Source organism: Perognathus longimembris, chromosome 8, assembly GCF_023159225.1.
Source record: "Perognathus longimembris pacificus isolate PPM17 chromosome 8, ASM2315922v1, whole genome shotgun sequence".
Lineage (NCBI taxonomy): Eukaryota > Metazoa > Chordata > Mammalia > Rodentia > Heteromyidae > Perognathus > Perognathus longimembris.
The window spans coordinates 25,975,765-26,002,983 of NC_063168.1; the positions used below are offsets into that span (position 1 = coordinate 25,975,765).

The 27,219-nt window shown below is 43.2% G+C and overlaps 1 protein-coding gene across 22 annotated transcripts in view; it reads left to right on the plus strand.

Annotated features, from left to right (window-relative positions):
- Dysf (dysferlin) overlaps positions 1-27,219 on the plus strand; it is a 200,501-nt gene that overhangs the window by 138,736 nt on the left and 34,546 nt on the right. For 13 of the 22 annotated variants that reach the window (XM_048352710.1, XM_048352716.1, XM_048352717.1 and 10 more), the window contains 5 exons: positions 1,348-1,449; positions 1,539-1,700; positions 2,720-2,885; positions 3,260-3,336; positions 8,414-8,476. In XM_048352710.1, the coding sequence (XP_048208667.1) occupies positions 1,348-1,449; positions 1,539-1,700; positions 2,720-2,885; positions 3,260-3,336; positions 8,414-8,476 (570 nt within the window). The remainder of the gene's footprint in view (positions 1-1,347; positions 1,450-1,538; positions 1,701-2,719; positions 2,886-3,259; positions 3,337-8,413; positions 8,477-27,219) is intronic. The other 9 variants (XM_048352719.1, XM_048352723.1, XM_048352727.1 and 6 more) reach the window with 1 other exon arrangement.

A 27,219-nucleotide genomic window follows, 5' to 3' on the forward strand; every position in this document is an offset into this window, starting at 1 on the left:
TTGGTCTAAACCCACCTCCTGCCCATCCTTTATGTCAGAGCACTTGAACATATATTTACCATTCTTTCCGAAGAAGCCCAAAGCAAGTCACTTAGAGAATGAATCCAATGATTCCATTGTTTATTAAATAAGATTACAGTCAGCCATCTCTGTAAAATATCCAGAACAGTCCCTTTAATTATAATGCTTTTCCTCAATGTCAAGGGCTCCATGTATGAAGATGGAGCAAGTTGAGCATTACACAAAGGCACTGGGCCAAAGGGGGGTGCAATGTCTAGCATAGATCCAATATATTTGTATTGTTATAAAAATTTTCCAGTAGGTGGCAGTCAAGGGTCTTATCCTATTAAACTCGTAAAATACGAGTCTATTCTGACATGGAAGTAGAGTCTTCAAAGAAAAGGATATTTGGCTCTAATTGTCACAGATAATCTTGTGTGAGTTTTATGGTTCAGACACTCTTCTAAATGTATAGGCATTTACTCCTTCGACTCTCACACTAATGGCTAGAGATAGGTAACTTTTAGTAACCATTTTATAGATGAAAAACTGGAGTTCAAGAAAGGGAAAATCACTGAACCTCATAACTGGTAGAGGTATGATTCCTACACAGCCTTTGCTTCTAAGTTCCACAGTCATAGTTAACTACTTGAGGTAGCACCACCTCCCTTACCCTCTCTCCCCTAGGTAGCTCTTTGTGACTATGGGAGGAGGGTAGAGGGGTTCCTGCTCAAGACCTTCTGGGAAATTGTTTGTAGGCCGAGTTGACAGGTGGCTCTCGAGGAAGCCTCTCTGGAGCTGTGGCAATGTTTCATCTCATTTCTCCACTTCTCTGTTTTTCCCAGTGTGCATGTTCTGTCCTCACAGAACACAGACGTGAGAGGTGGGGTTTGGGCTGGAAATATCTGGGCAAGGGAGTGATAATCCAGTTGAGTCAAAGTCAAGGGAAAGGCGAGGCAGTGGGTAAGAGAGGCTGAAGTGGAGTGTGTGTGTGTGTGTGTGTGTGTGTGTGTGTGTGAGAGAGAGAGAGAGAGAGAGAGAGAGAAAGAGAGAGAGAGAGAGAATATGAGAAAGAGACTCTGAGCAGCAGGTACTCAAGAGCCTGAACTATGGGAGGAGGGATGACTGACTCTGTGTGAGGGAGTTGTAAATTCTGATCCTGAAGATTGATTCATGGAAAAAGCTGACTTTGTACCCTCCTGTTTGCCTGTGCCCACTCCTGGGTCTGCATCTTTCTGTTCCTATGTCTCTCAATGCATGTTATCACTTTCCATCCTATATGTCTCGCCTTTCTTACCTCTTTGCTTGATCTTCCTGCTGCCTTTGTCTTTTGGTCGCTTGCTACAGTCAGATGACACAGACCTGCCCTACCCGCCACCTCAGAGGGAGGCCAACATCTACATGGTTCCCCAGAACATCAAGCCAGCTCTCCAGCGCACTGCCATTGAGGTGAGCCTGGCCCTGGGCTGGGGTGGCTTTGGGACAGTCTGTCCATTTCCCTTCCTGTCCCAGACACTGTCCTCATCCCATGTCCTCAGATCCTGGCATGGGGCTTACGGAATATGAAGAGCTACCAGCTGGCCAGTATTTCATCCCCCAGCCTTGTAGTGGAGTGTGGGGGCCAGACAGTTCAGTCCTGTGTCATCAGGAACCTCCGGAAGAACCCCAACTTTGACATCTGTACTCTCTTCATGGAAGTGGTGAGCCCCATCTCCCTACTTTCTGTCCCCTTCTGGAGTCCAGAGGGCTAGATGTTTTCATGGCCTGGGCATCCTGGGGGCTAAGCTTCAATTACCTATAGGCTCCCCAGCACATCATTTTCCTATGACAACAGGAGGAAATGCTCGTGCTTTCCTATGAGCAGCACACATGGAGTCAGCTAACTCTCTTCTGCCCAACTCTGGCTCAGTAGAACCCCCACCCCCGACCATTCCAAGGCTGTTTTTCTTTCCAGGGTAGATTTGATCCCTGGGGCTCCCCCAAGGGACCCTGCAGACTCTGGCCTTTTAGGGACTCCCAGCCTAGGCCTTGTAGAGGAGCCCACTCCTCAACTCCTGTCTCCCTCCCCACGCCCCCTCCCCCCCTCTCCCCCCCCTCCCGCCTGCCCTTTCCAACTCTCTGGGTTGCCTGGGCCTAGTGGCCAGTGTGAGGCAGGTCTAAAGAAAGGAAAACGGTTTGCAAGATGAAAGCTCTATAGAAATTCCAGGCCCAGTGGCTGTCAACAGGAGCCTCCTCTTGGCTGAGCCAAAGCCGCCACTGAAGGAGAGCATATAAATTATTTCAAGTTGTGTTCAAAGTGCTTTTTGGGTGGGGGGGAGAAAAATCTGGGTCTGTAAGCCAACTCCTGAGTATCCACTTGGGGGGGACTGTCTGCAAGAAATGTTGAGTCCTGGGCCAACTCCCCTTTCCCCCCTCCTCAGCCAGTGAGGGTTCAGTGAAAGTCGCTTTGCTCAGACTTCAGGCTGAGCAGAGTTTGTTTGGCTAGGGGGGTGCCAGCCTCTGCATGGAGCATGAAAAAGCCAGCAGAAAGGTGTGTACCTTCTGTTCCTAGGCTCGGCCAACAGCCTTTTTGCATTTCTGGCTCTTGGTGGTGTCTTGGTTTACAGGCATTTTCTGCTCCTTGATCCTACAATGAAGAGCTCTCTTTACTTCCATCCTGAGACTTCCCAGAGATGGGCTCAGGCTGGTTTACAGAACAGCACCCTTTATCCTCCTCTAGATGCTGCCCAGGGAGGAACTCTACTGTCCCCCCATCGTGGTCAAGGTCATCGATAACCGCCAGTTTGGCCGCCGGCCTGTGGTGGGCCAGTGTACCATCCGCTCCCTGGAGAGCTTCCTGTGTGACCCCTATTCAGCCCAGAGTCCATCCCCTCATGGTGGCCCAGGTAGGGAGTGAGCAGTGGCTTCTGTTCAGCTACACCAGAGGTAGGTCCTTCCCTTCCTCAGGAGTGGATACCTGGAGCAGGTGACTTCTATTTGGGGGAGTTGAGGAGCAGTGGCTGGAAATGGGGGATAGTGGGAAGAAGTAAGGGGAAGGAAATGTTAAGGAGGCAATGGGAGGAAGTGAGATTTGTGAGGAGAGGAAGAGATAATTTGGGAGGTGGGGAGTGTAGGGAAGTATGGGGTAGAAAGAAACAGGAGAGGGAAGGATTGGGTGGGAGAAGAAGTGGACACTTGAGAGAAGTGTGGAGATCCTGAGGGGTCCTATGGCAGCATCCTAAACAAGCTCACCACAGGCCTGGACACCGTCTTCCTGCAGATGACGTGAGTTTACTCAGCCCGGGAGAAGATGTGCTCATTGACATTGATGACAAGGAACCCCTCATCCCCATCCAGGTATGATGACTGCTGGGTCCCATGGGAGAGACTCCTTCAATCTCCCCTTTTCGACTCCACATCTCATTCTGCTTTCACTACTGTGTGGCCATTATGAAACATCTCCCTTCACACTCTGGAGTGGGGTGGGTAGGTACCACATGTGGAAGAATCTGGCTGGGGACTAGATTCAGTCCACTTGAAAGAGGAGCTGAGTGGTCTTCAGGGTAAGATTACCAACCTTTTTATCTTGGGTCTCTTTATTTTAGGGTTATGTTGAGGGCTTTTGCTCAGTAAATCAGGGTGTGTATGGGGGAACAAATGAAAGAGAAGGGAGATGAGAGGGAGTATTGGAGTCTTGGGGGGGGGGGTTCCAGCCCCCTATTCCCCCATTAGCCTAATCTGGGCAGTTCCCTTCTTGGAGTGGGTAGGGGGAGATTTTCCATGGGTTTGTATTTGATAGCACCTTGCAGGAAGTTTAGAAAGAGGAAGTCCAGGCCACTGGTGCATCTTGCCCTATGCCCTCACCTTTAGGAAAAAGAAGGGAGAGGAACAGGAGGAAGGACATGAAAAGCCTCCAGTCCTGAGGGAAGTTATTCCACTGCTGACCTAGCTACAGTGACAGAGGCTGTGGCAGGATGTCTGCAGCATGTTCTCCCCAGGGACAGCACGGTCTCCATTTTGAGCCCAAGAAGGGCTCTGGATCCCATAGGGCTGTGTCCACCTGGCCCTTCCTATGGTAGAGATACAGAAAGGAGCACCAGCATTGAGCTCACTGCCCAAGCTTGCACCCTCCTTTTCACATGGCGAGCTCCACATTCTGCTCTCTCAGATTCCCAGCACTTCCTGGCCCTCCGGGGGCAGCACCTCCTCCCAGCCTAGTAGGCAGCACTATGTCTTCAGGCTACCACCTGCTGATATACCCAGGATGGTGGCACATCTGGAGTAGTCTATGTTCTTCATGCCATTGATCCATCCTGAGTCTGGAGAGGGAGAGAACAAACCTGGCTGCTAGGTTGGCTTCAGGACCTGAGGCCTCACTTGTGAAACTCCCCCCGAGCCATGTGTATGAAGGGCTTCCCTCTGACATTTAGGATGTTTTCTGCCTCTTGCTCACTCTCCCATCTTTCTATCAATTGCCAAGAGAGCATCTTCAGTGTTCAGTTCTGGAGCCTCGTGATTGCCGAGGCTGGCGATCTTGTTCTTTAGTTTTACTGAGAATATAAGAAAGCACTGAGCTTCATCTCTCAGCTCCCATGCATGGCTTTCAGGGCTCTAGCCTTCCTTCCTTCTGCTGAGGAAACCTTTGTCCTGCTCTGTGGCCTGGCTTCTCATTCTTTAAGACTCAATGTAGGTGTGACCACCTCTTTTAAGGAGTCTCCCCTGGCTCCCACCCTTCTCTGGAAGGATCTAGACCCCAGATCCTGTGTCTCCCTGAGTCTCAGCTTCTTCCCTGGACAGAGTTCAGAACACAACTGGATTGTCATCCTCTTTATACTCTTATTGTCCAGCACAGGGCCTGGCTTAGAGAAGGTGTTTAATGCGGCTGTCTGGATGGGCAAATGGATAGGCAGACGAATGGGGGATGGGTGGAAGGATGACATGTCCACTGTCAGGATGGGTCTGAGAACAAAACTCTCTCGTCTGGAAAGCCCGAGTGGAAATTTCAGATGTTTCTGCATGAACTGTAGCTAAACTCCACACTGTGTCTCTTGCTTGGTTGAGTGTGTATAGCTGAATTAGCCCCAGACTCTGGACTGCCTGGTCCTAGCTTCTGTGTTCCACCCCCTCGGTGGGCCTGTCTGAGACAGCAGGGAAGTGCAGTGCTTGCCCAGCAGGATTTCCGTTCTCTCTGTGCTGCCCTTAAAGTGTCTACAGACTCAGATGGGGAGTGATTATTTTGGGTCCTGCTGGCTACAAACACAGCCAGAGGCAGACAGTGAGGAGGCCCAGGCTGGACCTCCTCCCAGTGTAGATGGATACAAGGGAACTGGGACTGGGGTCTAAGCCAGATCCAGGCCTGTGCTCTTTGTGGGAGCACATGGACATTCCTGCTAGAGCTGCTGGCCGGGGAGAGGGGTGACCAGTGGGTTCCTGGAGGTGTGTCACTGGAGAAGGCCCTGACCTCACCTAGTTGGTGGACAGGAAGAGGAGGAAGCGAGACCAGTCTGTTCTGATGGAGCATTTTGGGGCCCTGCCCTTACTGTCTAATTCTCAAGGAGCCCCAGGTTCAGCCTTAAATTCAGAATGGCGCTGGTCTTCCTGGGCCCTGACTGTCTGGAGAGGTCTCTAGTCTGGAGTTTGATTTTGTATACTGTTTTTATCTGACATCTATTCATCTGGTTTGATGGATCCAGGTTTTCCATATCTCTGTCTCTCACTCTTCCATCTCTCCTTCATAACTCCTGGTCCAGTGGAGGACCAGGGACTCCGAGGTTGATCTAGGAGCAGTGGGCTCCAATTCCTTTGGCCAAGTATGCTTTCCTTGTTCCTCTTCCACTGTAGATAAAATGAAAGGCCCTGGCCTCTAAGCACTGGGGGCACAGGAAGTCTGACAGATAGGGACTTTGCCTGGCTTCTGCTTGTCCAGCCTGTTTCATTCTTATACTTGATGCCACCCCTTTGGTTGTACACTAAGTCCTGGCTGTGGTCCCAGCTTCAGGCTCCTTCCCTGCCAATTCCTACTCTTGCCAGATTCTGCCTTCTTTTCTTCCCTGAGTTATATCTTCTCTTTGTCCAAGAAGCATTCTCCCCACCAACTGCCAGGTCCTGAGAGGACTCTACCACACAGGTGGAAAATGTCACCTGAAACTCAATGTTCCAGCCACAGCTGTCACTCAGGGCAGAACTCAGGCTGCTAATAGTGTCTTGGTGTGTGTCAAAAGTGGTCATTTCTGGATGTATAAGGCAGATCAGTCAGTTTGGCCTTCTGGATTGCATAGGCTCATGCCTGTCTTGTGGCTAAAGAGATTCTAAGTGGGTGGAGGCCATGAGAGCTGGGATGAGATACTCCTGCATATTAACTCTGTGTTGCTGTGTGCTGTGTAGGTTTCAGACTGATAGCTTGGGAGTGGTGTGCATGTGTGTGTGTGTGCACGCGAGTGTGTGTATGTGTGCATTTGTGTGTGTTAGAGGTGGTGGTGCATGTATATATGTGTGTGTTAGGAGTTAATGTGTGTATGTGTGCATGTGTGTTGAGCATGGAAGTTAGCAAGAAGACACTTGGCAGGCTGGTATGGAAGATCTATTAGAAAGGTAGCATAAACCTACTCCCTGTGCCTGTGGGCTGAGGCACAAGGACTGGTAGGCCCTTATACCCCAGTAGTTCCCTGCTCTCCAGGATCTCAGGCCCAAGCCCCTCAAGCCACAGGCCTTCTCATTCCAAGGCCTTTGGGCCTCAGACTCCTTGGTCCTCAGGCCTCCAGACCCCCCCCCCCTCCCCACCCCAGTCCTCAGATCTTCAGACACCCGTACCCCTAGGCTCTCACATCTCAGGTCCTCACCTTTAGATCCCCTGGCCTCTAGGCTCCTACTCTCTCAAATTCCTGGTCCCCAAGCCCTCAGGCCCCTAGAGTTCCAGGTTCCCAGGTCTCCAGGCCCCAGGCTGGGCCTAATTTTGAGCTTGCTGTTCTAGTTATAGTCTCTGGGACAGCATGAAGGTGGAAGTGCACTTCCAGAATCGGAGCAGCAAATTATGCCCACATCCCAAAAAAGGAATGTGTAATTTCTGAAGCTGGATCAGATCTTTGGAGCACTATGTTTAGCCTTATTTTTTGTCCTATTGCTCTGCTGAACTGCCTGTTTCCCCTTTACATTTCTAAAAAAGAACTGTATTAAAAATAAAAATAAATCTTCTGTGGGGTTCAGGATGTGAACAGGAGAGGCAAGGCCAGTCTCTGCTGAGCTGGGGGTTGTACGTGGAGTTCGTCTAGTCTGGCCCAGGGCTGAGACCATGTCCAGCACCGTGTGGCCAGCAGCCCTGGGTGGGTACCATTGGCTGTTCTGCCCTCCTCAGACTTCTGGGTTTGGTGCCCCCTCAGTGATGCTTCTTGTGCTGAGCAGGAAGAGGTCTTGTTACCCTCAGCCCTCTCCAGGTTCCAGCAAGGTTTCCTCCTCCTCCTCGTGGAAGGTGTCCCCTGTGCTCCTCCTCAGGAGGTGTGAGGTCAGCCTGGAGCCTGGCCTTTTGGATGCCTCCCCGAGTCCTCTGTTCAAGGTTTCAAGGGAGAGACAGGCCAGCCTAGCAACTCTGCATCCTTTCTGGCCCTATCCTTACCTTTCCGGGACCTCCTTGGCTGCCTTTGCCTGGGTGGTTTGTCTTCTTAGCTCTGGGTTGCTTTCTTCCTCTGCCCTCTCCACTCCTCTGCCAAGAATACACGCCTTTGCCTTGTGCACTGTGAAGCTGCTGCCTCCACCCAGAACAGAATCAACTTCTTCCAGGACCAACCAGTCTTCCTGTCTCTGGTCCTGAGCCCTAAGGTCCTCCTTGGCCCCACAGCCATTTGTGGGCTAGGGATGGTGGGTTGGACAATGAGATTCTTAGAGTCTCCCCAATATAAGGGTCTGGGGGGGAGCTATGAGATTCTGTGCTTCTTGAGGAGAGAAGGATGAGAAATCTGCTCTCACTTAGGAACCCTGCTCAGCAGAGATGGGTGGTTTAGCTCATGAAGGAGCTCATGAAGGAATTGTGGGGGTGTAGGAATGTCCCTGATATAGATTTGGGAAAGGCAAGGAGAGTAGCTAAGTGGACAGGATTAAGAAAGAGAGAAAGAAGAAACAAGATAGCATTGACAGAGCCTGTTTCTGTGCCTCACCTACGCCTGGACTGGCATGACCATTGGCTCATTCATACTGCTGCACTGTGAAATAGGTTTATCCAGATGAGAATGTTAGTTCTGAGAGATCAGAATGCTTGCCAGGAGTCATACAGCTTATAGGGATACGCAGCCAGGTTTGTCCATCTCAGGAGCTCATATTCTTTCCATGTCTGGTGTAGAGGTGCCTGCATGGAGAGAGCGAGGGCAATACTCCCTCTGGCTGTTCTGTGTTCTATGAGGTAGATCTTCTAATTCTGTGGCTAACCAGCATGTTTAATTTGTAGCTTGCGGATGGTCTGTCCAGTTTGGCCCCCACTAACATGGCGTCTTCTCCAACCAGTCCTCATGTATGTATTGCTTACTTATCTGTGGGCTCCTTGATTTCTTTTGGAGGGCTGGGGAAGGAAACAGAGGAGGGGAAGAGAAGAGGTATTTCCTGAGTCTTAGCAAAAAAACAACAACCAACAAAACTGAAAATATAAACAAACAAAAAGCTCACCTGTATGCATCCAGCATGCAGTGATAGAGGGGTAGGGGGAACACTCTAGGGCAGAGTCTTAGAAACAAATGCCCCTATACTCCTTCTTGGTGCATCCTGGTATTTGTTTCAATCTTGTTTTACCCATGTGAAGACTGGGGGTTGGGCCAGGCTGCATGGGCCAGCTGAAGCAGGACATTCTATAGTGTAGACTGCAATCTGGGATTCAAGCTCTGTGGATGACACCAGGCTGATGTCTCTGTTTTTCCCAGACATGTGGAGAGAGAGAGAGAGAGAGAGAGAGAGAGAGAGAGAGAGAGAGAGAGAGAGAGAGAGAGAGAGAGAGAGAGAGAGAGAGAGAGAGCGCTTTTCGCGTCTCTCCTGGAGTTTGAACTCAGAGCCTGGGTACTATCCCCGAGCTTTTGTGCTCAAGGCTAGTGCTTTACCACTTTGAGCCACAGTGCCATCCAGTTTTATGGTAATTAATTGGAGATAAGAGTCTCATGGACTTTCCTGCCTAGGCTGGCTTCAAATCAATCCTCAAATTGCAGCCTACTAAGTAGCTAGGATTGTAGGCATGAGCCACTGATGTTCAGTGGCATTGCCTATTTTATTTTATTCAGATTTATCTCTTGTAGAATATATGGGAAGCAAAAAAATTTAGGGCAGATTGCTGAAGCTACCTTTATTTCTACCAGCTAAAGATAAGCACAGTTTAGACATCTTTTATGTGTATGTGAACACTTGTTAAACAAAATTGAAATCACATTATACTTTTTTATAATATGCAATTTAAAATTCAAAAGCACAGTATAATATTTTTCATGTTTGAGGTAGTCTTATTATGTATCCCAGAATGACTTTGAACTTAAGATCCTCCCATCTCAGCCTCCCAAGTGCTGAGTGTTAAGATTATAGGAATGCACTACCAAATCCAGCTCTTCAATTTTTTATAGTCATATCTTTTTATCATGTCATAAATGCATTAACTATATCTTGTCATTGGACATATTATTTGTTAATTCTCCAAATTGTTCTTGTTTTATGGGCCTTAGAGATGTTATTTTAGTTTGCTAAGTCTAGCTACTTCTTACCTAAATTTATTCCTAGATATTTTGGGCTTTTCTGGTGGTTCTCATGAATATTTCTTTTCTTATAACTAACATTACTGCTTGACTCTAGGAAAAAATATTTTTGAACCCATACTTTGAAACTAATTCTTCATTAAGTCCCTTCATTAGTATGGCAGTTGTTAGTTGATTTTGCTTTGTTTTCTAGATGTATAAGATTCTTTTCTTCAAATAATAATTGGCATGACTTTCTCATTTCTGTATCTTATTCCCTTTTCTAGAATAATACTCAACAGTGGAGAAATCAAAGAGTACAGTTATTTAGACTCTGAGTGAGAGTGCTTCTACCATTTCCCATTAATATGATTAGGGTTGGTTTTTCAGATAGATATTCTTGATTCTGCTGAGATTGTATCTTTCATTCTTAGTTTATTAAAAGCTTAAAAACAGGTTGGGATTTCAATATGTGGTATTGGTCAAGATGATCATTTTGTTTGAATATTTCCCTGAACTTATATCATACAACGAGTGGTCTTATATTCCTACAGTAGACCCAAGTCAGTCACTTAGTCATGGGATTACAGTTTGTCTCCCTCCTGTCCAGTGAAAATGTTGATTAATTAGGATCCATTGAAAGCTACGCATGCCTACCAAAAATATTTGAGTTTTAACATTATCTATGTTTCTTCGTTTGCCCATCCTTCCACATGGCGAATCCCTCTTTGATTTGGATATGCTGAACTGTGAACCACACCCAAGATGCACTGGCTATGTTTTTTTTTTTTTTAACTGTAGGCCTATAAAGTTTGATAGGAATTTATGATGCACAAAAAATTCAGAGTGAAGCCAGGCATTGTGGCTCATGCTTGTAATCCTAGCTACTCAAGAAGCTGAGACTTCAGGATTATGGTTGAAAGCTATCCCAGACAGGGTGGTCTGTGAGACTCTTATTTCAAATTAACCATCACAAAGCTGAAAGAGGAACTGTGGCCTTAGTGGTAGAGTGCCAGCTTGAGCACAAAAGCTCAGGCCCAGCACCCAGGCCCCAAGTTCAAGCCCTAGGACTGGTTAAAAAATACGAGTGCAGAATTCTTTTATAATTTAAGATTTTTTCCTCAACCTATTATGCTATCTTACTTGTACTTCTTATTTTTTTTCTTAAGCCAGGTGCTTATGTGACATTTCCTAGTCACCCTATAAGTGCAGCTGGCACGAGCAGTTTGGGTACAAACACGACTGATTGCTGGGGGATTCTGAGGCCTGAGCAGCTTCAGGCCTGCTCCTGCTTTGACTTTAGTCATGTTATTCACAGGCAATAGATCTTGCTTATTGGTCCTGTTGAGGAGAGCTTTTGTAAGAACTCCTACTGTGTATATTTGTGTAAGATTTATTATTACTTAGACTTTTCACCCCCAAAAGTGGGGCTTGAACTTAGGACCCAGTGCTCTTTCTTGGCCTTTTTTGTCTGTTCAAGACTGGCATTTTACCATTTGAGCCACAGCCTCAATTTCCAGCCTTTTGATGGTTAAATGGATATATGAACCCATAGACTTTTCTGCCAGAGGTGTCTTCAAACATTGATCTTTATCTCTCAGCCTCCTAAGTGGCTAGGAATACGGATGTGAGCCATCAGCACTCAGTTACTTAGAACATTTGCATTTTTATTAATATTACCTTTAGGCTGTCCTCAGTTAGGTCTTGATACCAGAGTTATACTCATTTTGTAAAATAGTTTTCCAGTGTTACGTTCTGTGTTCATGAACAGTCTCTATGGCATGAGAATTCCTGTTGCTTAAAGGGTCAACAGCACAGTAGATCTACTCTTCATGAATTTAACTTATGTAAATTGAAAATAACATAATATAAATTCAACTTCAGTTTTAAAGTCAGCTGGTAAATTTGACAGGTGTTTATAAAAAAGTGTAACTTTTGGGATTTGTGGCTGGGTTACAGTGAATCTCTGAGTCAATTTGGGGAAATAGTTTTATAATACTGTCTTTTAAACCATTAACATGTTTCTCTATTTACTTAGGGTTGTTTTGTTTTGTTTTGTTTTTGGCTTGGTTGGTGTCTCTGAGCTTTTGTCTCAAGGCTAATGCTCTACTATTTGGTGTGGCTCTATTTCTGGCTTTCCAGTGACTAGAGATAAAGACTCACTGATTTTCTTGCTTAGGCTGTCTTCAAACTATGATCCTCATAGTTCAGCCTCCTGAGTAGCTAGGATTGGAGACGTCAAATGTATTCGAAAGACATACTTTTTTTGTTGCTGTAGTTTTAGCCATTTTTGCTTTGTTGTTCTTTAAAGGCATATTTTTTCTCATTAATTTTTGCTCATATATAAATGAAATAGATTTTCATATGCTATTCTTATATCCAGAAACTTTGTCTTATTAATTCTACCAATTGAAGGATTCTTCTTGATTTTCTGTGTAGTTGGACACAAAATTGGTGATTAATCTTTTAATTATTCTATGCCTGCCTGTCTGCCTGCTCCTTTCCCTTCCCTTCCCTTCCCCTCCCTTCCCTTCCCTTCCCTTCCCTTTCCTTTCCTTTCCTTTCCTTCCCTTCCCTTCCCTCCCCTCCCCTCCCCCGCCTCCTTTTGTTGTTTTCTTGCCTTGCTTTATAGCACTTGCTAGAATATTTAGTTGAATGTTTTATGTACCTGGCTATAGAGAACATTTTTTGCCTGCTCCTTTTAAAAAACAAACAAACAAAAAATGCTTTGTTTCATCACTGAGTGCTGAATTCACAGGAAGAATGACTGTGAATTAACTAGCTAACATTTTTAACATGAATCACTTATTTCATTTTTTTTTTTTTAGAGATGTTAGGATTTGAACTCTAGACCTTGTGCTTGCTAGGCTAGTATTTTTTTAAATCTTTATTGAAAAGGTGATAAGCAGGGGGTTGCAGTTACATAAGTAAGGTAATGAATACATTTGTTTTTAAACACTGTTTGAAAACATTTTCTCCCTCTTACCTCTCCTTACTCCCCACCCCTCCCCCCAGTTGTAAGGTTCATATGGAAACACGAAGTTCTTATTATGCCCCGTATGTAGTTATTTTTTTCTTTTCTCTTAGTTTTCTGTGGAAGGGAAAGGAAACCACAGAAACAGCAGGACAAAGGATGAACTACCTCAACACTGATATTCATGTGACGCTATGTGGGCTAGTTAGTATTCTACGGGAGCCACATCCTCAGCCCTATTTTTCGCTTTGCATATGTTTTGGATAGGGTCTCATGTTTTTGCCTGGCTGGCATTAAACCATAATCCTCCTTCCTATGGCCACCCAAGTACCTGGAATTAAGGATGTGAACCATGACACCCAGCTTATTTTTTGAGAAGTGAGTCTTGCTAAACTTTTCCACAGCCTGGCCTCAAACTCAATTTTCCTAATTTCCACCTCCTGAGTAGCTGGGATTACAGGCATGAGCCACCTCACCTAGCTCTATTGCCAAGTCTTATTGAACATCTTTTTTATGTATCTACTGAGACAATATTTTTCCTCCTTTAATCTGTCAATGTGGTACCTTACATTTAATAGATTTCTTTAGTGCTAAAATAATTTCATATTTCTGAAACAAATGAACTTGGTATGATATATTAGCCTTTTTTTCTGCATTGCTGGATTCAGTTTGCAAGTATTTAGTTGGTTTTTTGTTTTCATTTAATTTTATGAGTGATAATGGCTTGAAGTTTCTCTCATTCATACTTTTCTCTTCAGGTTTTGGCATCTATGGAATAGTAATCTTATAAAGTGATTTGAGTGTAAATGGTCCTTTTCTAGTCTCTACAAGAATGACATAAGACTGGCATTATCTGTTGCTAAGTGTTTGGCAGATTCACTTGTCTAGACTTAGCCTTCTTCTTGGGGATATTTTAAAGTGCTGTTGCAATTTGTAAAAATATTTATAGGACCTTTGAGAGTTTCTGTTTCTAGGTGAGTCACTTTCAGTGATTTATATTTTATAGGAATGTATCCATTTCCTCCTAAAAATGCCAGTGTAACATTTTTCATGATACTCTTCTAAAAAGAATTTTCTCCTCTATCTAGTTATGTCTTCTTTCATTTCTCAGATTATATTTTATTATTCCTGTTGACATTGTCGGGTTTTTTTTTAGTCTTTTCCAAGAATCAATTTTCAGTTGATCTCCCTTGTTTCCTAGTTTATCAGTTTTTTCTTTATTATTTCCTTCTTCCTATTGGGGTGGTGTTTGTTATATTTTAACCTCTATGTAAACACAGAAAACTATAAAATTCCCTCTAAGTACTTCTTTATGCTTCCCATGGGATTTGACAAGTAGTATTTTTGTCATTCTCCATTCTGAATATTTTCTGATTTCTGTTATTTCTTTTTGACACTTGAGTTGTCTAAAATATGTATTTTGGGGGGTTTCAAACTTGTAAGTTAGGTTATCTGTATGGTTTTTAGCTTAACTGTGTTATGACCTAGCAAATAGGTCTGTGTGGTGATAATTTAGAATGACACATGCTTTATGGTCTTGTGCTTAAAATGAATGTGTTATTTACATATAACATGTCCCTTTAGGGCAGATTTGTGAAATTTGTGTTTTCCCTTTTTTTTTTTTTTTTTTTTTTGGTCTGTGTATCATTTGTCAATTTGTATGAGAGGCATGTTAAAATATTTGGCTTTGATGTGACATTTATCAGTTTCTACTTGTAATTCTGCTTAGTTTTCCTTTATGTGTCAGTTGCTATCTTGTTAGGTACCAGCAAAGTCTATGATTCTCATATCTTCCCAGAGAACTGAATCTTTTAACAGTATGTCCCTTTATCTTTTAAAATCTTGTTAATAAGTTTTTCTTAAAGCCTGTTTTTTCTGCTATCTATACATACCAGCTTTCTTTTGGTTAGAATTTCTTTAGTCTTATTCTTTCTCTCTCTCTGTCGGTTGTGGGGCTTGAACTCTTGGCCTGAGCACTGTCCCTGAACTCTTCAGCTCAAGTCTAGTGCTCTTCCACTTGAGGCACAGGGCCACTTCTGGTTTTCTGGTGGTTAATTGGAGATAAGAGTCTCATGAAATTTCCTGCTCGGGCTGGCTTTGAACTGCAACCCTCAGATCTCAGCTTCCTGAGTAGTTAGGATTACAGGTGTGGTGCCTGACCCCAATCTTACTCTCTTTTTACTTTAGACTTTTCTGTTTTAGATATCTCTCCTGTTAACCATAGAAAGGATGGATTCTGTTTTTATTTTTTATGCATTATTCTGACCATCTTTACTGATATATTTGGATTTATTTCTTCCATATTATTTTATCTATATTAGCATTATCCTTCCTTTTTTTTTTTTTCTTTTGCCAGTCCTGAGGCTTGAACTCAGGGCCTGGGTAGTATCCCTGAGCTTCTTTTGATCAAGGCTAGCACCCTACCACTTGAGCCACAGCACTACTTTTGGCTTTTTCTCTTTATGTGGTACTGAGTAATCAAACCCAGGGCTTCATGCATGCTAGGTAAGCACTCTACCGCTAATCCACATTCCCAGTCTTCTTTCCTTTTTTCCTCTTTTCTTTTCTTTACTGTTCATGTTGGATTGAAAAATCCATCTCTCTTCATTCTTCTTCCCCCTTTTAAAAATTAGATATTAAGGGGCTAGGAATATGGCCTAGTGGCAACAGTGATCGCCTCGTATACATGAGGCCCAGGATTGGCAAAAAATAAAATAAAATTAGATATTAAATATTTCTCATTTCACATGGTTTATATGACTCAAGAACCGAAGCAACGAAGTTGAGTGTTTTTCTACAGGGTCTTTATAAGTTGCAGCACAGATAAAAACATGGACTGCAGTCATCTGAAGGTTAGATGGAACTGGATGATGGATGGTAGATGGACTTCCAATGAAGCTCAGTCTTATATCTCCAAAGCCAATGCTGTTAGTTGATGGAGGCCTGATTTCTCCCCCCCCCCCATTCCCAGTCTCCATAGAGCAGTTGGTTTCTCCCAGATGAAGGAACCCAAGTGAAAGGAAGGTAGACATCTCAATGTTTGTTTATCTTTGCCTTGGTTGTTTTATTTTTTCATGTTTGCAATACCTTGTTTATTAGACAGGTCAGTCATATTCAGGGTGAAAGAGACCATTGCAAGGCCCCGTCCCTTTTCAGTTTTACTGTGCATTATTTCTATTCCTTTAGTGACTTGAATAGGCATTTTAACATGCATATTTAACTTAGCAAAGTCTGAACTTAATTGTTACATGTAGCTTCTTTCAAAATATTACAGAGAATTTAGAGTGCTTTAATGAATTTCTGCCTATCTTATAAACTGTTTGTCAGTACCTCAGTTCTTTTAGAGCTACATTTAGGAGCATTTTTATTAAGTAGTCAATTTTCACATTTGCCATTTCTTGGGGTATGCTAGTTTTCTTTTTCCTGGGATCATTTTTCTTCTTCCTAAAGTAGAACCTATTGGAATTCCTACAGTTAGTCAGTTTATTATACATGTTCTCACTTTTGAATTGTTTGGAAATATTTTTATCTCAGTCTTGTTTTGGAAACATTAGTTTCACTGACCATTATTTTCCGTTAGTCCTCTCATCCTAAATCTGGATGACTATTTTTTCCCTCATCAGTACTGGGTAAATCTCTCTAAATATGACATATTCTCCATTCTTTCCATCATTTTAGCAATTTTTTTTTTCTTTTTTGTGCTGGTACTAGTGCTTGAACTCAGGGCTGGGGTATCGTCCCTTAGCTTTTTGCTCAAGGCTGGCACTCTACTACATGAGCCACAGTTCCATATATAGCTTTTTTGCTGGTTAATTGGAGATAAGAATCTCATGAACTTCCCAGGCTGGCTTCAAATTGTGATTCTCAGCCTCTTGAATAGCTAATATTATAGTGCCTGATTTGATCCTTCTGCAATTCTGATTAGATAAATAATTTTCCATTCTCCATGTCAAACCTTCATATTTCAGTTGTCTCTCTGTCTCTAGATGCCATATCTACAGATGCAAACACCAACAAGTTGAAAATACTTGAAAAAATAGTGCTGATACCAAACCTGTAAACTTTTTTCTTAATTATATCCCAAACAATGTAGCTTAATAATTGTTTACTCAGCATTGACATTATGTAAGTAATATAGAGATGATTTGAAGTATATGAAAAGATGGGCATAGGTAATATGCAAATTTGATACCATTTCATATGAAGTAATTCATAATTTTCAGATTATGGTCTCTGTAAAAGAGTACCACAATACCAAAGGATGGCTATATTTGTTTCTTTGTGTCACAGTTTTGTTCATTTCTTTTAGTTCATTATCTTTAGCTATTTCTGGTCTACTATTTAACCTCATTTAATGTTTTTAGTTTTATTACATTTTTATCTCTAAAGTTCTTTCTTTTCCAAATCTGCTTATTTTTTTTTAAGTTCTGTTGTCTTTTTGCTATATTTTTAGTGTCTTTAGTTTCTTTAAATAGTCTTTTTGTTAACGTGTTACTTGTGACAACTCTGATTTCTGTTATTTTAACAGGTCTGGTTCTGTGGTTGGTTGATTTTAGCTGGCTCTTGCTCATGGTGTGTTGTTTCTTATGCATTTCACTATTTTTGATTGTGAACTCATGTTCCTTGGAACTTTATCTGAGAATTCTTTGAGGCCTGGATTGAAGTCACATTCTTCCAGCGAGGATATGTGTTTACTTTTACCAGATGCCTGGAGACACTACAAACCCAGATTCACTTAAAAGTCAATGTTCCATGTGCGGATTTTTAGGTCCCATAATTAGTATGCATTTGACTCCTTATTTCTCTGAATTTTTTTCTCCTCTCTCTCATTTGCCCCTAGGGATTTCTCATTATATCCTCAGCAGCTCAGCCAAGCATTTAGAAATAGCTTTAAAGGTATCTTATCTGTCAATTCAGATGTTCTTGTTTGGATGATTTCTCCAGTTGTGTGCTTTGTCATTTTGCTGGAAGTTAAAGTGTTTAATTTCTAAATTTGACAGTTATGTTTTTCATCATCAGGCTATATATCTCATTCAAGTTTGAGTCCTCCAAGCTTCGTGTTTGTGGTGTCTTCTTGAGACTTTCTACGGACATAAATGAGCAATTTGTTTTCTTCTGCTTTTGATGCAGCTCTTTATCCCCAAAAGATATGTGGCTTAGTCCTCACATTTGCTCTTTTTCTTGTTAATCTCAGTGTCTTCTGCTTCTCCTTATGGAAGGAAGTCCTTGCTTGTCAAGTACAGAGAGCTCAGGTGGCTCCTGTCTATCAACACCTGGACCCCTGTAACATCAAATTCACATAAAAGGAAGAAGGAAATTTTTAGATTTGCTAAGAATATGACTTTGCCAGTTAGAAATCCAACACAATGGGAGAAGTAAGAAGGAATCTAGGACCAGAAGGAGTTATCCATAGCTTTTCTCTTGGGCTGCAGATGCCATTATTTATTTATTTATTTATTTACCTATCTATCTATCTATCTATAATCCATCTATCTATTTATTTATTTTTGCTTCTAGTACTACATCTTGAACTCAAGACCTCAAACTCTCATTTGGATTTTTTGCTTAATGTTCGTACTCTACCACTTGAGCCACAGCTCCACTTCTGGCTTTTCTTTTGCTAGTTAATTGGAGATAAGAGTCTCATGGATCTGTCTGCTTGGGCTGGCTTTGAAGCTCAGCCCTATATCTCAGCCTCCTGAGTAGCTAGGATTACAGGTGTGATTATAGCTAGGATTACTGGCTCTTCTGTCTGCGGTAGCAGTGGGGCATCACCTAGTTAGGTTGGAGTTGCAATCCCCTAGTCAATAGACTCCTATGTAAAAGTTTTCTAGGTTGAGGAGACTTGGTCCTCTCCTATCAGGACTGACAGTCAGGCATATTACCTTAGAGAATCTACTCAGTTTTAGCTCAGTAGATTCTAAATTTTGGGGGCTCAAACAGCCCATACGCTAGTTTTCTTAGGGTCGGCTGTCTTATACAAGATTTTAATTGAGGACACCCATGAGAAATATGCCCACATGGGGCATTTAACTTTGGTCTGGCTCATGGTCTCTCAGTTGCCTTACCAATGGAAAGTCAAATTGTGAGTGGAGATGGGTAAGGAATAGAGACAGGGGTGTGATTTGAAATTTAGTAACAGCTGATCAAGAGGGACTGATAAGCTTGTATCCAACCGCAGAGGAAGGCAGATTTAGTACCTTAGTTTAGACCTGCTGCTCTCCTGATCATATGGGTATAGACAATCGTTAACTTTTTTTTTTTTTTGCCAGTCCTGGGCCTTGAACTCAGGGCCTGAGCACTGTCCCTGGCTTCTTTTTGCTCAAGGCTAGCACTCTGTCACTTTAGCCACAGTGCCACTTCTGGCCATTTTCTATATATGTGGTGCTGGGGAATCGAACTCAGGGCTTCATGTATGCGAGACAAGCACTCTTGCCACTAGGTCATATTCCCAGCCCCTGACAATTGTTAACTTTTGCTTGACTCTTTCCTGGTTCTTCCAGGATGGGTCAACTGGTCTCTTCATTGACATTTCTCTCATTGCATTCATACATTCTTCCCCTTACAACTAAGGCTTCACGCAGAGGCATTATTCCTGCTTGTAAATTTGCCTCTCCTTGCTCTGACACATGGTGCATTTATTTCATAGTCTCATTCTCCATGGGCAGCCTTGTTTAAAACTTTTTGAGGGGGAGGGGCACCTCATTGCAGCCCACTAGTACTGACAATTTATCCTAAGACTTTGAAGCAGAAGCTACTTTTTTTTTTTTTTTTTCGGAGCAAAGGAATCAATTACAGGGTGTGGCTCCCGACTGAAGAAGCATTTCCAGAAGTGTCTCTGAGCCACATTCGTGGCTGCACCTCTGAACTGGAGAGTTTGAATAGGAGCATTTTAACTTCGTGAACATTCAGGAGTTTCCCTGTGTTGCGTATATTTGTTGAGCTGATGAGGAAGATACTTCTCTCCTTCTGCAAATAGGTTTGCTAAGAACATGAACCTGGTGATAGTGGTGTAACCAGAATCGTGACATGCCCTTCTCTAACTACATCTCTGATTCTGCAGCCTGGACTCTTCCAGTTCCATTAGTTCTGATGAGGGAGTTCGATTCTCGACACTGGTGTAATCTGGACCTTCTTTGTGACTCATTCTTTCTCTCATTTTCTCAGAGCAAATACAAATCGCCCATCAAATGACAAGTGAAGGCATGGGGTGGGGGTTGAGGGGTGGGAAATCAGAGCCGAAATCTGTTAGCTATTTGGAGTAATTGGTTATTTGCTGTGTTTGCTGGGTTGGGAAGCTGAACACATACTTTACGGTCTCTCCTGTTACGGGGGCTGGAGTCACCCGCCGATATTGGATCCTCTTTGCCCGAGCCCTTGGCTTGGGGCGCCTTTTCCCTGCTTGGCATTCCTGTGGTCTCCTCGGGGGGTGCACCCCTCCCTTGATGCACACTGCAGGGGGGGACAGCCTGGGGTGAAACTTGTCTGGCAAACTCCAGGGCCCCATCAGAGAGGAGGCCAGCCCAAGCTCTCGCCAGCAATCCTGGTTTCTACTCTGACGCCACCACCATCTTCCTCTTCAGTGGTCTTTCTCCCGGGCTCTAAGGGACCTGCCAACCCATCCAGAGAATAAAGTTCTTTTCTTTCTAGAAGGACATTCCCAGCTTTCCTTGGCAATCTACAGGGTAGGAAGTTTTCTCTAGGTTTAACTTAGTCCCCCACTGGTCCTACATGCAGTGGCTACTCTCCTAGCCTGGGTCAAAGGCAATTGGAATGTGTGTCCATCTTTATTCTTGAGCTCACGGCTCCTGAAGATACTTGGCTAAGCCTCTTAATTCTCCTAGTATCTTTGATGCCTCTCTACATCAACTGAGGTACAAGGAAATTAGAACTGAGTTGGAAACAAGTTAAAAATGTGCAAAGTAACGTGAGTTTTACATATGAGAATGCACGTAGTAACTAGAAAGTAGGTTGACTTTGGCAAATAGTAGCCTCCTCCAAAATCCTTTTTAAATTGAATTTAAGATAGCTAATATTAGTGTCTGTAGTTTGATGAATGCTTTGGGAAGTCCTTCAAAAATAGTTTTTCTCTTAAGTAGGTTGCTGGAACTCTTGTTAGGCAAATCTGTCTAGATCAGCACAATGCAGGTTAGGTAAGCTTTGCTTCCCCAGACCCTAGGAACCACCACAGCTCTGAATTAGGGATGCCTCATTGCTTCCTTCTTAGACTTAATGACTTGGATGGAATCTTCTTTTCCTAGCCTACTGAGAGGATTCTATTCCTGCAGGAGATCATGTGGTCATGATGCCTTCAGAGGAACTAGTTGTGGGCTCAATCAAGTTGAGAAAGAGCTAGAAAGCTCAGACCATCCCCAGGTCCCCACCCATGCAGATTCCCATCTGGAGGAGGCTAGCAGTCAAGTGATCAGATCCTCTAACCATCTGCTCGACATTGCTGGGTCTCAGATGCACTTCTTCACAGGGTCTTTGAAAGCAATTTGGCACTTTTGTTAAAGTCCTTCCTTCCCTCCTCCTTCTGCTGCTCCCTTGAAGTCAGGGTACACAGAATAATGATCCCTTCAACAGGCAAGGAGGCTGGTCTATGCGGAGTGTCAACAAGAGGTTGAAAGCCCAGTGTTCCACTTGTGGAAATAATTAAATGAGTTTTTTTTTTCTTTCTTTCTTTCTTTCTTTTTTTTTTTTTGCTAGGAGCGTGTAGAGAGTTTACTGAATCAACGTGTAACTGGATGTGGAGATATGTCTGTGTGGTTTTGGGGGGTGTTAAGTAGTTTAGTATGCATGGGGTAGGGTAGGTTTGAAGTCAGAGTATTTGCATGTCTAGAGGTTTGTCTGGTTTGTTTGTAGGCAAGAATACTTGTATATTACAGAAGTGTTCGCATTTATATGTCAGGGGCAAATAGTTTTTGAATCTAAGGAATTTAATAGAAGAATTAGAGGAATCATATTATTTTAATTGGGAAGATGTTAAACCATGGGGTAGCAGAGTGGGACCTGAAACTGATGATATGGGCAATGCCAACAAGAACATTTATCATGGTGAACTTATGGGTCACAGAATATCTGCACAGGTATCAACTCGAAGCTGCACAGTAACTCTGATGATAATGATGATTATGACTTCTCTAAGAAAGATATTACTTTTGATGTAGTCTAGGATGTTTGTGTCCTGATTTACATAGGTAGGGAAGGCTTCCTTAAAAAATCATAAAAATCCTGGTCAGGAAACCAAAAAAAATCATAAAAATGCTCATACCTGTAGTGGCTCACACCTGTAACCTCAGCTACTCAGGAGGCAAAGACCAAAGATTGCAGTTTCAGGCCAATTCTAGCAAAAAGACAGTAAAATCCCCTCTCAATTAGTAAGATGGGCATGGTGGGGCACAACTGTAATCTCAGGCATGCAGAAGACATAGGTAGGATGATCGTGGTCCAGTGCTGGCCTGGGAAAAATGTGAGAACCTATCTCAAAAAGAATCCTAAAACAAAAAGGGCTAAGGATGTAACTCAAGTAATAGATCACTATTCTAGCAAGTACAAGACCCTAATTAAAAATGCCAGTACTGCACACAAAAATTGTTTTATTTAGAAGTGGGTTATAGTTCTATATCAGCATTGATCACTTTGGTGATAAATGAATGTGACCAGAAGCTGGGATAAGAGAATCAAAGTTCTGTGGAGAGAACATAACTTCTGTCCCTAGCCTCCAACCACCACTTTCTGACTTCACAGAAAGGAAGAGTTGGAATTTATTGTTGTTAGTTTTGCTATGTACATTCATGAAATGTGTTAGGCCCACAGAGTGATAAAGGAAGAGTAAATGTTTGGAATATACCACACTTATTTGAGTATTTTGGGGGCAGATTAGAGTACCCATTAGATTGGATCAAACCTGGAGAAATGTGGCTTTGTTATAAGGCTTTGTCTGCCCAAGAACTGAATGTTGTCCATTAGCTGAAATTGGAGAAGTGTGTGGTCCATGCTTTGATTAGACGTACTTGGTTGGAAGACTGAATGATGAGCAGTCTTGATCCTTGGGCACGAGAGAACTAAGTTTTAATGATCAGACTTCTTGTTTAAGCATTAGATCACACTTTTAAATCAAGCCTTTTTAATTTCCTTCTCCTCCTTGTCATGAGCCAAGGTTGGATGATTAGCTACTGCAAAATGAGGTCAAGAATCGACGTGGAATTGGAGAACACAGGTCCACTTCCATTTGAGATCTTAGAAGGATGGGGTTCCACTAACACAAAGGGCCTACTTGGCTTCAGCACATCTGAGTTAATAGATGGAAAAGCTGTCTTTGTTTTGGGGGGGGGGCATGGAGAAGAGCTGGTCCTGGGCTTGAACTCTAGGTCTGGCTGTTATCCTTGAGCTTTTTTTTTGCTCAAAACTAGTGTTCTACCACTTTGAGCCACAATGTCACTTCCAACTTTTTTTTTTTTCTGTGATTAATTGGAGATAAAAGTCTCATGGAGTTTCCTTCCTGAGCTGACTTTGAACTGAGATCTCCAGATCTCAGCCTCCTGAGTAGCTAGGATTACAGGTGTGAACACTGGTGTCTGGCTGCTGGGTTTTTGTTTTTTTGGTGCATATTTCTTATGAACATGCAAACTTGTTCTTGAACTTTTTGTTCAAGGGAAGGAAGAAGTAGGCTTGAAATAACCCCACCAGAAACTGTATTGGTATTATAGCAGAAATGATATTTTTAAGTCACATTCGTGTTAGATAACAGTGATCGAGATATATTCATTAACTGCTTTGTCAAATGGCAACTCCTTTGTACAGCTATTTAAATATAATAATAATAATAAAATATCTTTGGAAAAACAAAAAAAGAATGTAACTGGTTCTCTGTAAGGGAACATAATCTCTTCCTGCCATCAGTTTTCCCTGATGGCAGGAAAGTCTCTTCATTTTCAACATTTTAGGTTTCAACTTAGTGAGTTTGGGAATCCTCTCTTCCTCCATACACCCGAGAGGCAGCTAGAATTGGGGTTGAGCTTCCATATTGTCACCAACTCTGCAGGGAGAGGGCACTGGTCACCAGTGTGCATCTATCCTGGCATCTGTTGGTGCATTGATTTTAGGACACTCAGATATATTGTATTTGCTGATAGCATCTTCTCTCAATCCCCCAATCCTGCCAGGTCTGGTAGGTCTCTCTCTCTCTCTCTCTCTCTCTCTCTCTCTCTCTCTCTCTCTCTCTCTCTCTCTCTCTCTCTCTCTCTCTGTTTCTCGCTCTCTCCCCCCTCCCACCCCCCAATATAAACCCAGCACAGCTGTGCCGTGTGGTTATTACTTAACAGATTTCCCATGCCACTCTGGAGTCTGTAGGAAATAGCAAGGGCTTTTTCTCTTTCCTATGACACCCATATGACCACCTTTTGGCTCATGCCCCATGCTAGAATTCCTCTAGCAACTTCTGGGTAGCTGTTGCTTACTAGATCCTCCAAGTCAATTAAGGAGCAGACCTGGGGGTAAATCAGGGAGAGGGATGGGCTCCCATCAGGGGAGACTTCCCAGGTTGTTGTAAAGGCTTTAGCTTTATTTCGAGTGAGTTGACAAATCATTGGAAGGATTTTCACCAAGGAGTGCTGTGGTCTCGTAATCAGATATACACTGTGACCATTGGCTTTAGTGTGGATTGGAGGAAGGGGAGCAAGGATAAAGGCAGGAGACCAGTTAGAGGGCCACAGTCATAATGCCAGGAGGGTATGGGGCTAGATTAGGGTGGCAGTGACAGGTGAGAAGTTGTGTAACTCTGAATATGCTCTGAAGAGGGAGTCATCAGGAATCACTAAGGGTTTTCTCTGGGGTATAAGGAAGAAGACTAAACGTGACAATAGGGTGTTGGCTTGAGCATATGGATGGAAGGAGTTGCCAAGTATTGATGTGTTGAAGATCATGCAAGAGAAACCTGGGTGGGGTGTGTTGGGCATCTGGACATGGTACACCAGAGAAGCTGATCAATTATCTGACGGCAGGTGCCCAATCAGTGGTTGGGATTTAGGGAAGTCAGCCAGGCTGGAGAGATCTCAATATGGGGTTCACCAACATACATGCCCATGGGGAGCCTCAAGGGAGCAAGAATCGATAGAAAGGAGAAAGGGTCCAAGCATTGAGCCCTGGTGTGCTCAGATGGCCAGTTGGTGACTGACAAGCAAGACCCAGAAGATGTGGCCAGTGAGATGGACCACACTGAAGTGTCTGGACAGTGGGGTGCTCATAGGGCAATGGGAGCTGTTTCAAGGGCAGAAGAGTGGCAGCCACGAGTGTGATTACTGAGGCCTGAGTCATGGGTAATCTTAGTGTGTTTCAGAGGATCAGAGAGCATAAAAAGTAACAATTTAAAGACAAGTGTAGGCAGCTGGTTCTAGAAGTTTTTCTGTAATGTGGAAAAAGAGGATGTCAGAATCAAAAGGGAAAGCGTGGTCATCTCTCCCATTCTATATCTCTGTGTTTATCAGTCTATCTAGATATTTCTCCATATCTCTTTCTTGGTCCCTGTCTCTGTCTCTACATCTACATTTATATCTCAATTTATATCTTTCTATCTATATCTATAGCTATTTATATGTAAATCCACATCTAGTTTTTAGATCTATATAGATAGATATGCTAAGGAACAAAAGATCCATGTTTGAGAATGATCTGGTAGAAGGAAGTGTGATGATGGGAGATGGACTCAGGGATACCACTGGACTGAGGTCCTTGAATGGCCATAGGGGAAGGGACTTAGTCACATCTCAAGCATTGACCTGGGATGAGGTTCTACTGAGTAGCCACAGTGGCAAGAGGGAAGGCAGTGGTGGTGCAGGTGCCAGTGGGGTACAGAAGGTAAAAGGAATCAGGGTCATCTCGAGGGAGGCTAGATAGGAGGTAGAGTTATTGATAGAGTTTAGGTTAGAGTTTGAGAAGGAGAAGTGTGGAGTGATTGTATCAGGAAATAAAAAGAAAAGAGGACCAGGGAATGGAGAAGGCTAGGATGGACCATTACCAGGCACTCTTGAGGTTGTGACATAATCTTGGAATAGGAGTAGGCAGTGGGTCTTCAAGGTTCTCCTCTGGTCACATCTGCTTGGGGTGAAGGGAGGTGGCTCATGTACAAGATAGGGGAGCTAGACTGACAACCAGCCTGGCTTGGTAAAAGAATAATGGAGGGAAATGGAGCTGTGGCTCAAAGTGTTAGAACGCTAGCCTTGAGCAAAAGAGCTCAAGGACAGCACCCAGGCTGTAAGTTCAAGCCCCACAACCACACACACACACACACACACACACACACACACACACACACACACACAATGGAGCAAGACTAGGGCAAATGAAGCATGAGGGGTCAAAGGGGTCACAAAGGACTGGAGTGGCAAGGAACAAAAGTTAGTTCCTATAGTATGGTTCGGCTGCATGTACAATTAGTGTTAAAAATGAGAGCATTTGATTAGAAGTGTTCCTCTGTGGGATGCAGACAGAAAATGGAGACAGAAGTTACTGGGTGGGTGACTCAATGTGACTAGGAGCTAGGAAGGTCATGATGTGCTGCGGTTCACCACTCATGTCTGCTCAGAAGCCATCAGCCATCTCCTGGAGCTTAGAGTGAAGAGGAGATTGTACCTGAGAGAGATTCATAGGTAAACTGACTGCAGCAAGGCATAGATCCTATTTGGTGGCAAACTGCTATTCTGTTTTGAAAAGAATTTAAATTCCTAAGCCAAGCACCTTGGCTCATGCCTCTAATTTTAGCTGAAATTTGAGAACAGTGGTTCAAAGCCAGCTTGGACAGGAACATCCATGAGACTCTTATCTCTAATTAACCAGTGAAAAACCCAAAGTGAAGGTGTAGCTCAAGTAGTTGAATACCAGGCATGAGTGAAAAAGCCAAGCAAGGTCTCTGAGTTCAAACCCCAGTAAAGAAATAAACAAAAAAAAATCCATTCTTATTTCCTTAGAAAATACACTTGAGATTTTGACTTTTATTCTTAAGTCTGTATTTAACTTCTACCCTAGTATTTGATCATTTGTTACTTTTTGTTTTGACAACTTTGTGGAGATAGCCCACATAAACACACATCCCTATTTAAAGTGTACAATTTGGTGTTTTTTAGTATATTAACAGAGTTGGGCAACCATCACCATAATCTATTTTAGACTATCTTCATCATTCCAAAAAGAAATCTTAGCCTCAGAGCAGTCACTCTTCATTTCCTCCTCACCATTTTCAGCCCCTGGCAGCTACTCATTGAATTGTCTCATTTCATATAAATGGAGTCATGCAGTATGTGCTCTCCTGTGATCAGCTCCTCTTTGCTTACCATAATGTTTTCAGAGTCCATTCATACAGCAGGTATCAGTTCCTCGTTCCTTTCACTATCAAGTAGTATACCAGGTCTTCTTTATCCATTTTTCATTGTGGAGGTCTCTAACCCATTGAAAGTCACTGGGTTTTTGTCTGGGTTTTGTTTTTCTAGTCTATTGTGATTGAGATTGTTTTCCTGAGTTCTTTTTCAGTGAGTTCATTATTCGTACACAGAAAAGCGACTGATTTGTGGATAGTTT